The sequence below is a fragment of the Rhinolophus sinicus genome, chromosome 17, assembly GCF_057876585.1.
Source record: "Rhinolophus sinicus isolate RSI-liver-muscle chromosome 17, RSI-T2T, whole genome shotgun sequence".
NCBI lineage: Eukaryota > Metazoa > Chordata > Mammalia > Chiroptera > Rhinolophidae > Rhinolophus > Rhinolophus sinicus.
The window spans coordinates 79810920-79829547 of NC_142517.1; the positions used below are offsets into that span (position 1 = coordinate 79810920).

At 39.7% G+C, this 18628-nt stretch overlaps 1 protein-coding gene across 1 annotated transcript in view; it reads right to left on the reverse strand.

Moving 5' to 3' along the window:
* ADGRG7 (adhesion G protein-coupled receptor G7) overlaps window positions 1-16919 on the reverse strand; it is a 72573-nt gene extending 55654 nt beyond the window's left edge. Inside the window, exon 1 of the mRNA XM_019756477.3 lies at window positions 16626-16919. Within this exon, the coding sequence (XP_019612036.3) occupies window positions 16626-16740 (115 nt within the window). The 5' untranslated portion in view covers window positions 16741-16919. The remainder of the gene's footprint in view (window positions 1-16625) is intronic.
* Window positions 16920-18628: the final 1709 nt, after the last annotated feature.

An 18628-nucleotide genomic window follows, 5' to 3' on the forward strand; every position in this document is an offset into this window, starting at 1 on the left:
ATTAGAATTGTAAATTGTAAAAAAAATATACATTACTTGGAAGAATACAAACAGGCCACTTTTAAAATTGGGTAAAAGACTTAAATAGACATTTCACGAAAAAAGGTATATAGACGGCACTAAGCACATGAAAATGCTCCGCATCTTAGTCATTGGACTAATGCAAATTAAAACCACAATGAAATATCATTTCATACCCCACTAGAATGGCTACAATTACAAAACCAATGATGCCAAATGTTGCTGAGTATGTGGAACAACTGGAACTCTAGCAATTTGCTACTAGGAATTTCAAATGGTCCAACCATTTTGGAAGGCTGTGTGGCAAATTCTTACAAAGCTAAAGATACACCTACCTATGACACAGAAACTCCATTTCTAGATAAGTATGCAAAATAAATGGAAATATACATCCAAAAAGAGACTAGTACCAGAATGTTACTAACATCTGTTGTGGATGTTATTATATGACACCTGGAACCTCCCCTTTAGGACTGAACCATTCATTCCTCCAGCTTTTGAGAATGTTGGCAACTGAGAACACTTAGCTGAGTCCTATTGTAGAAACAAACTCAACTAAAGCGTCATCTCATCCAAGATCCTATGATGCATGCCATAGTTAGTCAATGCCAGGAAATAAAGGCTCATGCTCCAGCCTCTATACCTCAAGAAGTGTATTATCCAAAGATAGCTGCACTACGTATCCCATCTCACTCTTCTTATAATATGATGATGACACTTCTCATTGCAAGGTGAGGTTGATGCTCTATCTCCGGGAATCAAATGGAGTTTTGTATCTGCCTCAGCCAACAGAGTGGGAGAAATGGTGTTCTGTGACTTCCCAGCCAGATAATGAAAGGTGATTTGGCTTCCACCTGGCTCTCTCTCACTTAGAATATATGGCTTGGGAGACTTGAGCCTATAGGTAACGTGAGAAACCTGGTTACTTTGAAGCCTCAATGCTGGAGATATCAAGGGGGGAAGCTACACAGAGACACCCAGAGAGAGGCATGAGGAGTTTCAACTGTTCAACTTTTGAGCCAGACACCACATATGAGTGAAGAAACTTAAGATGACCCCACTCCAACAACCATCTGAGGGTAATTTCATAAGAGATCCTTACTCAGAACTACCCAGGCATGCTGCTTCAAAATCCTGGACCCAGAAAAGCCGTGAAGGATAATAAATGATCATTATTTTAAGCCATTAAGTTTGGGGGTTATTTGTTCTGTAGCAATTGATAACTAATACAGAAGGCAACTCTGATGGGGCAACCCAGCTTCAGCTGTGTTGCAGTTCAATTTTTCCTTCTACCCAGTCTGGCTTTCATCATTCCCCCATAAATATTGATTCTAAGAGCACCTGTTGCAATCTTTATGGAGACAAATCTTCAATTTAGAATTTGTTTACCAGGGAACCCAATCCTGGCAATTTTATTCATGGTAGTTAAAACAAAACACCCAAGTAGTCCATCAATGGGAGACTGAATAAACAAATTATGTTTCATTCATATAATGGAATATTGATTATTTAGTAATAAAAAAGCAACAAACACAACAATACAGATACATCTCAAAAACGTTATGTTAACAAAAATATTAATACTATAAAAGAGCAAATGCTGTATGATTCTTTTTATATGAGTTCAAGGATAGCAAAACTAATTTAAGGTGATAAAATCAGAACAGTGTTTGCCCAAGGAGTGATGAGGAGGGATTGAGAGATTGGCTGGCAAGAAACACCTACAACAGCAAAAAGTGAACATCTCCTAATTCCTAGCCAGGTAAGCATAAAACTTTACACTAAAGGTTTCTACCTCAATTACTTTTACCTAATATGTCATGTCTGACTCTCAATAAAAAATTACAAGGCATCCCAAAAGGCAAAAAACAAAACAACAAGAACAACAAAAAAACACAGCTTGAAGAGAAAAGCCAAGTATCAGAACCACACTTACATACGATTTTGGAATTATCAGATCAGGAATTTAAAATAATTATGGTCGGGCCAGCCCAGTGGCTCAGGTGGTTAGAGCTCCACGCTCCTAACTCCGAAGGCTGCCAGTTCGATTCCCACATGGGCCAGGGGCTCTCAACCACAAGGTTTGCCAGTTCAATTCCTCGAGGGATGGTGGGCTCTTCCCCCTGCAACTAAGATTGAACATGGCACCTTGAGCTGAGCTGCCTCCCGTATGGCTCAGTTGGGTGGAGCGTGGGCTCTCAACCAGAAGGTTGCCAGTTCCATTCCTCGAGTCCCGCAAGGGATGGTGGGCAGCTCCCCCTGCAACTAAGATTGAACACAGCACCTTGAGCTGAGCTGCCACTGAGCTCCCAGATGGCGCAGTTGGTTGGAGCGCGTCCCCTCAACCACAAGGATGCCAGTTGGTGGGTTGTGCCCCCTGCAACTAGCAACGGCAACTGGACCTGGAGCTGAGCTGCAACCCTCCACAACTAAGACTGAAAGGACAACAACTTAAAGTTGAAATGGCACCCTCCACAACTAGGATTGAAAGGGCAACAACTTGACTTGGGACAAAAGAAAAGTTCTGGAAGTACACACTATTCCCCAATAAAATCTTTTTTAAAAATAATGATAATTATGGTCAGTATGCTAAGACATTTAATGGAAAAAGTGGACAACATGCAAGAACAAGAGGGTAATATAAGCAGAGAGATGGAAACTCTAAGAAAGAATCAAAAGAAATGCTAGAAACCAAAAGCACTGTAACAGAAACAAAGAACTACTTTGGTGAATTCATCAGCAGACTGGACATGGAAGGAAAGAATCAGTGAGCATGAAAAAGTGTTAGTAGAAATTTCTCAAACTAAAAAGCAAAGAGAAAAAGTGAAAAAGTAACAGAATATCCAAGAATTGCAGGACAAAAGGTGTAACATATACATACTAGAAGGAGAGGAAAGGGAAAAAGGAACAGAAAAAAATATTAGAAGTTTTAATGTCTGAGAATATTCCAAAATAAATGACAGAGCCAAACCACAGATCTAGGAATCTCAGAGAACACCAACCAGAATAAATATTAAAAACAAAAAACTACACTTAGGCATACATTATTCAAACTACAGAAAGTAAAATGACAATGAGAAATTTCTGAAAGAAGCAAGGGGGGTGCAACCCTTACCTATAGAGAAACATATATAAGAATTATACTGGAATTCTCAGAAACCATGCAAGCAATAAGAGAGGAACGAAATATTTAAAGTGCTGAAAGAAAAAACCACCAAGAATTCTGAATCCAAGGAGCTATTTTATAAAAGTAAAGGAGAAATAAAGATATACTCAGAAAAAAATTGAGGGAGTTTGCCACCAGTACATCGACTTTACAAGAAATGTTAAAAGAAGTTCTTCAGAGAAAAGGAAATAATATAGATCAGAAATTTGGATCTACATAAGAAAATAAGAGCATTAGAGAAGCAATAAATGAAGGTAAAATCTTTTAGTTTTTTATTTTTAATTGATTTAACAGATAAGTTTGTTCAAAAGAATAATAACAATGATACTTTTTAAGTATAAATGATATGGTAAGAGAGGAGAGAAAATGAAACCATTTAAAATGCTCAATTAAAATCAGAGAAGGCAGGATCTGGTATCCAAGATGGCAGAGTAGATAAATGCCATGCTTGCCTCATCCCATGAAAACATCAAAACTACAACTAAATTATAGAACAATCAACCTGGAGAACCATCTGAAGTCTAGCCGAACACAAGTTTTATAACTAAGAATATAAAGAAAAGGCCACGTCAAGAATGGTCAAGATTGGTAGGAAGGGTGGAGACGCGAAATGGGCTAGCCTCAAGCCTCTGGCAGATGAAAACTGGGAGGGATATCTTGGCCACAGAGGTTCCCTCGTGAAGGAGCAAGGAACCTCATCTCCACACCAGATTCCCCAGCCTAGAGTATTGGTGCCGGGAAGAGGAGCCACCAAAACATCTGGCTGTGAAAAACAGTGGGGATTCTGACCTTCTACATGGATGGAAGTCTTCAGGGAAACCCACGTGTCCTCCTAAAGGGCGCGAGTACAGACTCACTCACTTGTAGGCACTCACCTTGGGCTCCGGCAGAGGGATGGTGATTTGGGGGCATTTGAGGCATGCGGGGGACAGACTAGAGTGTGTAGTCTCGGATGAGAGCTGGAGGACAGTCGCCATTTTCCCTGTGTGGGGGTCCTTCTCTCATGCAGCTGGCAGGTGGGTGCCATCTTTCCTCTGTCGAGCCCACCCTCTCCAGCCAAATCTGAATCTGATTGGTCTGGAGAGTTTCACAGCTCCACCCTGCTGATTCACTGGGATTCTGCCCTACTCAACTACCGCAATGGCAGAGGCACTTTCTGGGTGAGCAGTCAGCCCTAACCACATTGCCCTCTTTCTTAAAAAACTATTGAAGTCTGTGGACCCCAGGCAGATGGTGACTGGCCTTGTTGTAATATAAGACTTTTGCTGAGTATCTCCAGGCTCAGCACTGGCACCAAACCAGAGTGTACATTAACTGGTGACCACAAGTTTTCCCACTCTAGTGACTCCCTGAAACTCTGCCACATCCAACTCTGTACTGCATGAGGCTTTATCAGCACCTGAACCCTACGGGAGCTGGCAGGTGACAGCAGGCCTTAGAGTATTCTGGCTTTTTGTGGAGCTACCCCAGACCTGATACTGGTGGCAGCCATCTTCAGTTCACAGCATGTCCTCTCCAACATGCCTTCAAGTCCAGCACAGACAGTGACCAACCATAGGTAGTTTTGTAGCTCCTACCAGGTAGTCCCTGGTTGATCACAGGTAGTGGGTGACCAGGGCCTGCACCAGAGCCCCTTTTATGAGACCCCAGAAACAACATACCTGGAGGTTGGCTTCAGACCATAGCAGAGCACCACCCAATTAGCCCCACATGTGGCACAGCCAAAGGGCAGTCTCAATAAGCACAAGAGGGCCAGCCGGTGGCTCAGGTGGTTGGACCTGCTGAGGTCCAACCATGCTCCTAATGCCGAGGTCGCTGGTTTGATTCCCACATGGGCCAGTGAGCTGCGCCCTCCACAGCTAAGATTGTGAACAGCTCTCCCTGGAACTGGGCTGCCGTGAGCAGGTAGAGGTTGGTGTGAGCTGCCATGTGCTGCTGTTGGCTTCTGTGGGCTGCCATGAGCTGCTGTGAGCTACCATGTGCTGCCGTGAGCTGCTGTGAGCTACTGTGGGCTACCATGTGCTGCCATGAGTGGCCGACAGCTAGCATGAGAGGCCTGCAGCCAGCGAGAGCTGCTGTGAGCAGGCAACCAATGACTGGCCACCGGCTGTCTCAGCTGTGGGGAGCACAAAGCTCATAATACCAGCATGGGCCAGGGAGCTGTGTCCTACACAGCTAGACTGAGAAACAACGGCTTGAACCGGAGTGGGGGGGGGGCAGTAGGCAGAAGAAGGGTAAAATAAATAAATAAATAAATAAATAAATAAATAAATAAATAAATAAATCAATAAGCACAAGAACCTGCTGGGGCAAATCGCATTCCGTGTGGTAAGAGCCCTACACAGTATCCCATAAACTGTGGATGGGGCCAAACCCCACAACCAGTCAGCCTAAGGATTAATTCAACCCATTGATAGTAATCAAGACTCAGTTATAATAGCAGGACACACACAACCCACACAAAGGACATTCCTGGAGCATCCACAGCAGGTGACCCAGGAGACTGTGCCAGGACCCCATAGGGTACCTACTACATAAGGCCACCAGGTCAAGACTGGGAAACATAGTAGATCTACCTAATACATAGAAACAAACACAGAGAAGCAGTCAAAATGAGGAAACAAATAAACACATCCCAAATGAAAGAACAGGAATAAACTCCAGAGAAAGAACTAAACGAAATGGAAGCAAGCAAACTACTAGAGACAGAGTTCAAAACAATGGTTATAAGGATGCTCAAGGAACTTAGTGAGAACTTCAACAAAGAGATAGCAAGCATAAAAAAGGACATAGAAACCATAAAAAACAAGCAGTCAGAAGTGAAGAATACAATAATTGAAATGAGAATGCACTAGAAGGAATTAGCAGCAGACTAGATGAAAAAGAGGACTGAATCAGCAACTTGGAAGACAAGGGAGCAAAAAACATCCAATCAGAACAGCAAAAAGAAAAAAGATTCCCAAAAAATGAGGACAGTTTAAGGGACCTCTGGGATAACATCAAATGTAACAACATTCGCATCATAGGAGTACCAGAAGGAGAAGAGAAAGCAAGGGATTGAGAACCTATTTGAAGAAATAGTGCCTGAAAACTTTCCTAACCTGTTAAAGAAAATAGACATACAAACCCAGAAAGTACGGACAGTCCCAAACAAGATGAACCAAAACACATTCTAATTAAAATGGCAAAGGTTAAAGACAAAGAGAATCCTAAAAGTCCCAAGGGAAAGGCAACTGGTAACTTATAAGGGAGCTCCCATAAGATTATCAGCTGATTTCTCACCAGAAACTTTTCAAGCCAGAAGGGATTGATAGGAAATATTCAAAGTGATGAAAAGCAAGGATCTATAATCAAGACTGCTCTACTCAGCAAGACTATCATTTAAAATTGAAGGATTAAGAGTTTTCCAGACAAGAAAAAGCTAAAGGAGTTCATCATCACCAAACAAGTATTACAAGGAATGTTACAGGGACTTCTTTAAGCCAAAAAAATAATTAAAAATATGAATAATAAAATGGCAATAGCTACATATCTACCAATTAGTTTCAATGTAATCGGATTAAATGCTTTGATCAAAAACATGTGGTAGATGAATGGATAAGAAAACAAAATCTTTATGTATGCTGCCTATAAGAGACTCATTTCAGGTTGAAAGACACACATAGACTGAAAATAAAAGGATGAAAAAAGTTATTTCATGAAAATGGAAAAAAAAAAAAAAAGGCGAGGGCATCAATACTTATACCAGACAGAATAAACTTTAAAACAAAGGCTATAAAAAGAGACAAAGAAGGACTCAGTAATCCCACTTCTGGGTATTTGTCTGAAGAAACCCAAAACGCTACTTCGAGGGGACATGTGCATCCATATGTTCATTGCAGCATTGCAGCAGTTTACAATGGCCAAGATGTGGAGGCAGCCTGGTGCTGATGGAAGAATGGATAAAGGTGGTATATATGTATATACAGTGGAATATTGCTCGGCCATGGAAGGGAATGGGTTCTTGTCATCTGCAGTGGCATGGATGGACCTGGAGGGTATTGTGCTGAGTGGAGTACATCAGATAGTGAAAGACAGATGCAATATGATTTCACTTATGTGTGGAGTCTAAATAACAAAACAAACAAACAAACAAAACAGAAACACACTCAAAGACACAAAGAACATTTTGATGGCTGCCAGATGGGAGGAGGATTGGGAGGTGGTGAAAAACAGGTGGGATTAAGAAGTACAAATTTGTTGTTCCACAGTAGTCATGGCAATATAATATTGGCATGATAATATTATTGACTATATTCCTTATGCTATACCCTTATAGCATATAAGGAATATAGTCAATGATATTATAACTATGTATGGTGTCAAATGGGTATTAGATTTATTGGGGTGGTAGATGGGTGGGGGGTTGGGGGATAGGGTGAAAAAGGTGAAGGGATTAAGAAATACAAATTGGTAATTACAAAATACTCAATGGGATGTAAGTAAAGCATAGAGAATATAGTCAATAATATGGTAATAGCTATGTGTCATGCCAGGTGAGTACTAGTCTAGTCAAGAGGATCACTTCTTAAATTAAACAAATGTCTAACCACTATGCTGTATACCTGATATTAATACAAAATAATATTGAATGTTAACTGTAACTGAAAAATTTAAAAAGGGGGGACAAAGGTGAAGGGCAATAAGAGGTTCAAATTACCAGGTATAAAACAAATAAGCCATGGGGATGTAATGTACAGCATGGGGAATATAGTAAAAAATGTTGATAGAGTGGTATGGTGTCAAATGGTTGCTGAACTCATGGTGATCACTTCTTTAGGAATAATATTGAACAAGTATGGTGTACAGCTGAAACTGATATAATGTTATATATTAGCTATATTTTTTAATAAAAATCTTTTTTCCCCCTTCTCCCTTCCCCCTTCCCCCTTCCCTTCCCTTGGGTAACAGTGTGTTTTTTCCAGGGCCCATCAGCTCCAAGTCATTGTCCTTCAATCTAGTTGTGGAGGGCGCAGCTCAGCTCCAAGTCCAGTCGCCGTTTTCAATCTAGTTGCAGAGGATGCAGCCCACCATTCCATGTGGGAATCAAACCAGCAACCTTAACGCTATGAGCACGTGCTCTAACCAACTGAGCCATTTGGCCGCCCACCGGCTGCTGAGCGGCTGGCTGCTCAGCTCATTGTCTTCAATCTAGTTGGGGATGGTGCAGCTCACTGGCTCATGTGGGAATCTCCACAATCTCTTGAATAGGAGGAGAAGGAGCACTTCCCAACTCATTTTATGAGGCCAGCCTTACCCTAATACAAAATCAGACAAAGACTTTATAAGAAAGGAAAATTACGTATCAATATTTCTTATAAATATAAGTGCAAAACTCCTCAACAAAATATTAGCAAACTGAACCCCACAATGTATAAATAATTATCACCATAATGAATTGATATTTATCTCAGGTATGCAACAATGGATAACATTTTAAAATCAATTAATATCATCCATCATATCAACAGGCTAAAGAAGAAAAATCCCACAGTCATATCAATAGAAAAAGCGCTTAACAAAATCCAACACCCATTCATGATAAAAACGCTTAGGAAAGTAGGAATATGGGGGAATTGTTGCATCAAGTTGATACAGAACATCTACAAAAAACCTTAGCATTAACCTCATACTTAATGATGAGATATTAAATGGTTTTCCCTAAGATTGTGATCATGGTAAGAATGTCCCTTCTCACCACACCTATTCAACATTATACTGGAAGTCCTAGCTAATGAAGTCAAACAAGAAAAGGAAATAAAACGTATTCAGATTGGGAGGAAAAAATGAAAGAGTCTTGGTTCAGAGATGGCATAACTGTCTGTGTAGAAAATACCAAAGATTCGCACACACAATAAATACCTGGAACTAATAAGCAATCATGGCAAGATTTTGAGATACAGGGTTAACAGGCAAAAGCAAATTGTTTTTCCTTGGGGGTTTCTACATTGTATAGGTAGGACAAATTCAGATTCTATTATGTGGGGTTTCAATTACTTGCAGTGACTTTTTTTTTTTTCCTTACTCATGGCCCTGAACAGATAAGAGTTATTGAATGCTTCTCTGGGCTAACGAGGAGAACTTTTCTAATCTCCTTTTCATAGATGAGGCAACTCCTTAAGGCTTCAGGTGTTATGCCCTTGGCTCAGGTCCAACTTGTCCACTTCACACATGATGGAAGTCATGCCTCCTGTCCCCACGTATGCACGGAAACCACAACCCCCAATCACTAGAGTTTATGCCAGTACCATTATGGTATTGACTTTTCTCTTTGTTTCTGCCACCTGGGATTTCCCTTCCAGAAAGGAAGCCTGCTTATGTATTTTAATTATTATTATATTTTGTTCATAATTTCTGCAAGTTTCTAAGTAGGAAGGAGACCTGTCCATGTCTACTCAGTCTGCCTTTTTGCTGTATGGTGAGTCATGTCTTATACTTGAGTATTTTGACTCCCTTTAGAGCAAGGGCCATAGCTTATATCTCTAGGTCCTCACACAATGCCAGATGTATGGAAGGTATCCAACAAATGTTTGCTGACGGGTTTCTTTTCCATTTGCATTTTGATTGAGGCTATCAAGCCCAAGCTGAGCTATCCACTCCTGTATTGTAATCACATTTTTAACACCTTGTGCTCCTCAGTTCAAGACCCAATCCTCTGAAATATCTAAATTACCCACAAAAATAAAAATACAGCAAAAGAATATGGGTACTTTTAAGCCTCTGGGTTTGAAGAAAGTCAGATCCAGAAAAATGAAGTGGCTTGTTTATATCATATAACTAGTTTTTAGAATGATGGACTCACACAGGTGACATTAACTATTCATTGGTCCAGCTTCCTTATTCTATGTAAAGTCCATAAAGAGTACACTTTACACAAAGAGTAACTTGTTCCAGATCAATAATTAATAGCTGAGTGTGGGCTAGAATCAGATCTCTTGGTTACTAATCAGGTGTTCCTGCTCCCTGCCTTTACCACAGGGAGGGCAGGTGAGCTTCAGCTTCTTTTATTTGAGGAACCATATACTAGAACATATTTAATAATAGTATTTTGTTTTTTATGAAGTTGGTATGAGATTAATAATATTTCCCTACATTCTTTCTAATTGCTGTAAGAAAGATTTCCAGAAATATTAGCCCTATTCCCTATTTTCAATAACTTTATTACATGTCATGGAAAACTAAATGCAGAATATGTGACATGCACTTCATACGGTTTGAGAAAATAACATAAAGTATTAAAAATTTCAAAAGGAAACATGAATTGAATTTCTTCTCCTAAACTAGACAAAATTAGAATCTGTTTTTGAAAAGTCTAGTTTGAGTAAGTGGGGGAATAAAAATATCTTTCCTTAGTCAAATAAATTACATCAGGAAACTAGTGTCTGGCTCAGTCTTGAAACGTTTAAAATCCAGGAATCTCTCATTTGTCCCAGACCAGGAATTTGAAATATTTGGGTGAGGACACAGTTTACTCTTAAGTGAGAGAACAATGTTTAGGAAAGTTTATTCCATTGTGGTGAAAAAAAGTTAAACAAAATACATAAAGTGCTGTCTTTACTTAAGGTCAAGGTTGTTCAATATTAACTACCTGCTTACATATTTCAATAAACTGGTTAAATATTTTAATAAAATTTTCCCCGATGGTGTAGTATAATATAAATATTTTTTTTAAAAAAATACAGGAAGATATAGCAGTTCTTAGAACTGTTTCTGTTTCTGTTTTGAGCTAGTCAATTGAGCTTAATGATTAAACCTACTGCAGACCTTCAGTTTGACAAACCGAGTTTCAATCCAAAGGTTCAATGTAAGTCAATGGCATCTATTCAAGACGTAATTCAGGGAGTGGAGAAAACTGCACTAAACTATATAGTAGCCAGCATTTACTGAGTACTTACAGCGTACTAGACACCATCTTAAATCTGTCAGTGTAGTAACTCATTTATTCCTCATATCAGCCCTATAAAGTAGGGCTTATGTGAACCCAGGCAGTCTGGCTTCAGAGCTTTTTTCTCTCCCCAACTCTAATATACACATTGTTAACTACCATACTCTATAGTAGATTTTCCTTAATAACATGTGTTATCAAAACACATGGATGGTAGTTGTATTCAGAATTCCAAGTAAAAATATCTAATACCTGGAAATCAAGTAAAAAATCCGCTAAGCCGAGGTTCTTCCCTTTTAATTTAAGGAAGTGACTTTAAAAATGGGATCAGTAATTTAAACATCACTAATTCTGATGTTAAAATAATTCATGCCCCTAAGCCAATTACATAACAAAATTTATTCCTCAAGAAATTCCTTCCCTTTCATAGAAATTACTCTCTAGATTTAGAGAGTGGTTATATGAGGAAGTAAAAAAGGTGACTGATAAAGGAGCAGAAGAGAGATTTACAGCTGACAAGTAAGACTAAATAACACTCCAGTTACCTAAAACCCAACTTCCTCCATTCAGAAAACACTTCTTTAGACCTTTTTTTTTTTTTTAACCCCAAAATGCAACCTGTCCTCTAGGAATAGTCATATGAGTCTGATTTAGTATCTAGTTTGTCTCTTGAGGAACTACTGTAATTCAGGAAAATGAAAGCCAAATATCTGTAGACAAATTATTTTCCGAGAATCAATAAACTCTCCTTGACCTTTCCCTCACAACCCACAATTCTCACTGTGCAAGAATTTCAGTGCTATAAAGTCTAACCCTGGGACTTGGGAATATTTTAACCTACAAAAATCTCTTGTTAGCCTGTGGCACAAGTGAGTCCTGTGATAGGTAATGAAGGCTAGAGTATGTGGAGAGGGATAGAAAAGAGTCATGATGGCAGACAGCAGGAAGAGGCATAGGATATGGTTGAATAAGGCATAATCGTCATTGCTATTAGGTTGTGAGGTTAAGATAGTCTCCCATTGGTCAGAGTTAAAGAGAACATTACTTACTGTTATGATTATGGACATCTGTCTATATTTACATCAGGCTTAGGGCAAGTAGAAAAATGTCAATGGAAAGATAGACAATGAAGCTTATTTATGTTTTTATTGTACTTTCATTATGTGGATGGGACCCAAAAGCCATGCTGCTTCTTGTGTTACAATGTTCTTGCTATTAGAAGCACGACTCCAACAGAGATGGAGCACCTTATGTCTGTCCATTCTGAAAAATACATAAGATAAGGTGGACATTATTCTTTTAAAAATGCCCAATGTGAAAGGTTGAAGGGCTGACAAAATGTAGATTTTTCTCAAACATAAAAGTATCCTACAAGATTGTTGATCGTGTGGTTAAACAAAAGAAGCCACACAAAGTTGGAGAGGTCTTAATGAAGCCATAGCCTCAGGAATGGTCAGTGTGTTACATCGCTTGGAGCAGAGGAAGAATACTAAAATAGTGTCTATGTTAACTGATGTAAACAAATCCAGAATTACATTTATTTTAATATTTTGAGGCAAATCACAAGAAATTCTGAATGTAGTTACTTGACAACTCTTAGTCCAGTTTGCACATAATTTTTTCATTCACTCATCAACTTTGTATTGGCAGCTATTAACAAATCAGGCAGGTCCTTGACTTATACTGAAAGCTTTCATTCTAGAAATGGGGAGATAGTCAACCAGCAAACAAATAAACAAGAAATTATGAGGTGATAAAAGCCATGAAAAAAAAAAAATACATGTGAAAGAGAATGAATGAGGTGATAACCTTAGAGTGAGTGGATAGGAAAGGTCTATTTGAGGAGGTGACATATCACCTAAGACCTAAACCACCGAAGAAGGAGACCATGTGAAACTCTTGATGAAGAGTTTTAGGCAAACTGATATCATCAGAGAAAAACTCCAAGTCTTGAGCCCCTTTTGAAAATTGCAAAAGTCACCAATAGTTCTGAAAAATATTTTACTAGGTAAAACTTCAAATGCATAGGACATCTTGCTCCTGGGAGCATGGATGGGAAAGGTGTTACACTTGGCAATATTTTTGTGCATCAACATGTCTGCATCTGTGTTTACTTCTATATTGTGTGTGTGTGTGTGTGTGTGTGTGTGTGTGTGTATGTGTATTTAATACATAGTGAAATGTATTTTATTTCAAAAATATTGTGATGCTTTGGTGAAAAAAGATCATTATTATTTAATGTTTTCATCGCCAACGTATAAAAATGCCAAAGACTATTCTAGCAATCCTGAAAGAAGTCTCATCTACTCACATGAAATGCTGTCAGCTTCATCAGGACCAGAACCTTGAATCATGATCTTTGACAAGAGGCCTTATTAAGGAAGAGGAGCAGAATAAAAACTTTTTCTATACAACACAGGTCACTGGCATTCTAGAGGACATGTCTTGAAGCACTTGCTTAATATTAAAACCAATGATTCATTTTTAAAAACAAAAAGTAAACACACAGAATAATTAGACAGAGATGAGCTCATTTGTGGCTTGTTTGATGGCTACTAGATGGTGGGGTGAGTGAATAGGAGAAATCTTTCTATGAAAGGCAGTCACCAGCTTGAATACTGTCAGAAAATGAACAGTGTTCTAAGCATTTGCAGTTGGATGTAGTGTCTTTTGCTGTTCTGGACTAGAAGATCAATAGCAGACAATCATATGACTTTGCAAAGCTGGAGAAAATGCTTTTGCACAAACATAGCAAAAGGTGGCAAAGTTATGGCAGATACTCTGCCATCAAAAATCTATAGACACCATTTGAAGACTCAGAAAACCTTAAAATTGAAGCAGGAATACTAAACTCTCTATAAGCACTATTAATAAAGTAAAATCTCATTGACTTGAAGACAAACAAAGTGATATCCCAAAGGGCCTAACTTTGCCTAGCAAAACAACAAAATGCTCAGATTCTAGTGGTTACTGCATATCTTTGTGAATTAGGGTTTTCAGCCATAGTTGTCTCAAAAAGAAAAGATGAATTAATTGATTGGGTTACTATTGTCTTGCTTCTAGAAAGGCAGAACAGTGTAGGACTGGAGCATAGACACTGAAATTAGAATAATCTAGATTCCAATCCAGACTCAACACTTTCTAACTATGTGAGCTTAAAAACATTCTAGGGAGGCCCAATGGCTCAGTTGGTTAGAGCGCAATCTCTTAACAACAAGGTTGTCAGTTCAATTGCCGCATGGGATGGTGGGCTGCACCCCCTGCAACTGAGATTGAGGACGGCAACTGGACTTGGAGCTGATAGGCCCTGGAAAAACACACTGTTCCCCAATAAAAAAAATTAAAACAAAAAAAAATTCTATGAGCCTCAGTTTCCCCATCTGTAACATGGATATATTCATATCTGCCTCAAAGGGTGGTTGTCAGGATTAAATGAAATAAACTATGTGAATTTTTTTGCATAGTACCTAAAATATAGTAAGAATTTTTAAATTGTGAGTTTTATAAGAATGAAATATCCATAACTCTCTCCTTAAAAAATAAGTTAAAAAACAACTCATCTCTATACCCAAGCAAAGAAACCAAAGCAAGACCATTCAGTAATTACATTAGATGGGATGAGATGAGATGCAAAAAGATGGAGTAGAGTGATGGAATGAGTGGAAGGGAGTGACGTGGAATGAACCAGAATTTACCAACTGAAACAAAATCTGAATAAAATGTACAAGGCAAAATATAACAGTAAGGAGTATCAGTCTCTCAATCTTTCTCTTTAAATGATAGCAATAACCCCTTCCTTTTCAACTGGGTTTACCCCCAAACCGAGGGCTGTCCCTTGTAAAAAGAGCCAATTTAAACTTCTGCTCAGAGCAAGGAAATGCTTGTCTTTTCTGAGGAGCTGGTGTGCTTCTACTGCTAGACATGGGATATTTGTTACTTACTCTGCTTCGTTTGGGGCCTTAGACCTCGGGAAGCTCAGGCTTAGGTTTGTATTTATTTTTAGCAACTGCCCCCAGCCTTTGACTTTCATATACTTTCTGTTCCCCACTCTGTCCTCTTCCTTACAATGTTTTTGTATTTTGGTCCTTGTTTTAATGGTTCTGTTGTACCTACCACAAATTTCCCTTTAACAGTAAATGTCAAATAACGAAAGGAAATGAAGGAAGGAGGGAGGGAAGGAGGGAGGGAGGGAGGGAGGGAGGGAGGGAGGGAGGGAAGGAAGGAAGGAAGGAAGGAAGGAAGGAAGGAAGGAAGGAAGGAAGGAAAAAAGGAAGGGAGGAAGGAAGGAAAGATTTCTTAAAAGTATACGTTTAAATAAGGTCTTATAAATGTAACAGCCTTTATAGGGTAAACGCTATCATTCATAATTTTTTTAAACCGCAACTAAACTATTTTTAAAAACTTAAACGAAGAGACAGAATACATTTTCCTCAAGTTCAAATTTGATTGTTTTTGTTCTGGTAAATTTTGTTATGGTACGTTCCCTAATCCTATTCATACAGTGTTCTCGAAATATTGTTCTTTGGTGGAAGAAAACCAGATCTATTCTCAGCTACCACTCTGTCAGCTGCCAATATACTTGATTCCTTTTGTGCCCCACAGAGGATCTTTGCAGTCATGCCACACGCTGTACTCCTGCGGGCTCCCCCAACCCTTTGTCTGCAGTTATCTTCTCAGAGGGCAGACCACCTCTCCTTCTGCCCTCTCCTGACTGGCATTATTTACCCTTATTTATTCAGTTTCCATAGGAACTTTCTCTGTTTCTTACAAAAGGGGAGTGCTGAGCACCCCCCGCTTTGAATCCCTCAAGGAGAACCTCTGCAGAACAAGAGGACAGCATGAGGATAAGGGAAAGTCTCTGCTGCTAGTTTCTGTGGCTTTCCCTTAAACTTCCTGTTTTTCACACCATAACCCCTCTCTCCCAACCCCCAATCCCCTGTCAGCTATAGCACAGCAGGTGACTAACAAATCTTTGCTGAATAACCAGGAAAATTATGTTAATTTTTGAGTAGTTTTCTGCACCTGAGAAGTGGGAACTTAGTGCGCAAACCATATCATTTTATTTACAATCCTAGAGAGAACATTCCTAAACTTCCTTCTTGAGATAAAATTCTATTCTGCGTATGTTTATGTGTATACATGTGTGTATGTCCGTAACTATTTTCTTCTCTTGGATTTAGCTAAACAAACCCAAACAAGTGTTATTAATGATTTTCATTATTACTCTGCTATCTGTTCAGTCAGGAGTTAAAAAGGACATAAAGAGGCCAATTCAACCATGTCATTTGTCACCCTGTGCGCGCGCGCACGTACACACACACACACACACACACATTCGTGTATATACAACCACATGTTTGCCATCAGTTGACCCTTGCATACATTTCATAAATAGCACCTTGGTGGGCAGGTCAGCCTAGACACGGCACGTTCCAGTATGGTTGTGGCAGGTGGCACGGACAGAGGCTCAATGCCTTCTCTCGCTCCGAGTTAAACATAGTAGGACAACATTACCTCTGTTGATCCTGACCACGGTCATCCAAATGTCCAGTCCCAAAACGATGGCGGTCAGCAGCCCACACACTACGGCCACCAGCAGCCTGGAGTCACACTTGCGCCAGAAAGCCATGGGGAAGCCAAACCACAAATCCACTCCTGTGTGAAAAACAACTAGCTTCTTTTCTTCTTGTGCCAAGAAGTGTAATCAGAAACTATTCCAAAAAGAAAAATAATTCCTTCTTTCAGTGACCTATCAGGCAAATGTCCTCATTTTTTTTTTTTTCAGGCTTTTTGAGGTTAATCAGGCAGAATGCAGTTTGAATGACCTACTCTGCTTGCAATTTCCTCACCTTCACTGAATGAGAACATGAAATAAGTGATTGAAGTTATGGGAAAAGGAAAATAACTCAGGGCAATAACAAAGAAGGGGAGGGACTAGCTAACCAGGTCAAAGTGTAATTGTCCTGATAAGCAAGAAAGTGGGGAAGGGAACAAAACAAAAGAGAGGAAACCAGGAAGGCAACTCAGTGGTCGTATATGACAGCTTCCTACGCTTTTGTTAGGAGGCTCTGGCAGAACTTCAGGCCACACAGACTGCTTCTTGGGGAAATACAGTAGGTTGTCAATAAGAGGTTATATGGTGCTACCCACACATGAGGCCACTACTTCCTCGTCTATAAGGAGCCCACAGTTTGACAGCTGCAGTTGGAAATGAACACTCCTGGCACAGGGTGAAAACACAGAAGCCCAGCATGACAACCCCCCTGACTTCTCAGAGCGTTTAATATGTTCATGTACATTACGAACTGTGAAGTTCCCCACAATATTTTACCATAGAATCCTCTTCTTGAGAAGAATCAGAGCTAGCATTCTCATGGTCAGCTTAATTGAACAGTATGACAGGAACTGCTCAGGAGACCCATGCCCAGGTGATGACGATTTTCTGTTGTAGGGTTTCAATATTTTGAAGGGGTGGTAGTCTAGTAACTGAAAAACTGATTTTGGTGGTGCTCAGACATTCTTTCTTCCACAGTTCACGGAAGCGCTGGAATCATGGGATATTACAATGGCTGTAGCTTCTTAGTGCTTTTATATCTGCATCTACATGCCAACTATCCAGCTGGGAACTTTCAAAATTCACAAAATGAAAGAAATCACTAGACATAGAAATTTAGATGTTGACATTTATATAAAGGCATGAATTTCTACTTGTTATAGACAAATATATAAAGTCATCAGTTTTTATACACACATATATGTCAAGATGACAAAGAAGAAAAGAAAAAGAACAGGGAATAATTCATTTATTCATTCATTCTACTCAATGCTGACATTGTGCTAGGTCCTGCAGATAAAATAGTGAACAAGAGACGTAAGGTCTCTGCTCAAACACAGCTTAAATTCAGGGAGAACTGGATTTGTGCTAACAATGTCTCTAATTTGTTCTGTGACCCTGGAGAAGCTCCGTAAGTATCTGAACTTCTGTTTCTTCATATTTTAAATAGCCTAGTTGAGGTCTCCCCTTCGTGAAAATCTCAGTCCTAAAGTTATTAGCTGAGGAAGAACAAGGTAGGTGTCTGTGGTAGGGGTAGAGAGGAGCTCTAGCCAGTCAGAGCCCAACAGGGTAAAAAGGAAATCCACAGAGGAGGGAAAAGAGAGGGAATACTTGGTATAAAATGTCAGACCCCAAGCAGAGTAGAAAAGACACCCATGCGATTGGGAAGAGGGGGCCTGACATAAGCTATCAAAACCGAGGGATGAGGACAGTGTCCGGGTGAGAGACGGCCAATGTGGGAAATCAAAGCCAGAGAGGGAGAGAAGGGCATTCCTTCAGAGACCAAGAGGGGTCAGGAGGACAGGTGGTGGGTGTGGGAAGTTAGAGCCATAGTAACTGAGGAGGGTGGCCACACTGGGTGGCAATCTCGAATAGGGAGTCGGACTCCAAGCAGGGGAGAAGGATGTCCACACATGGGTGGGAGTGGAGGTAAAGATCAGAGATTGGTTATATACAGGATGAG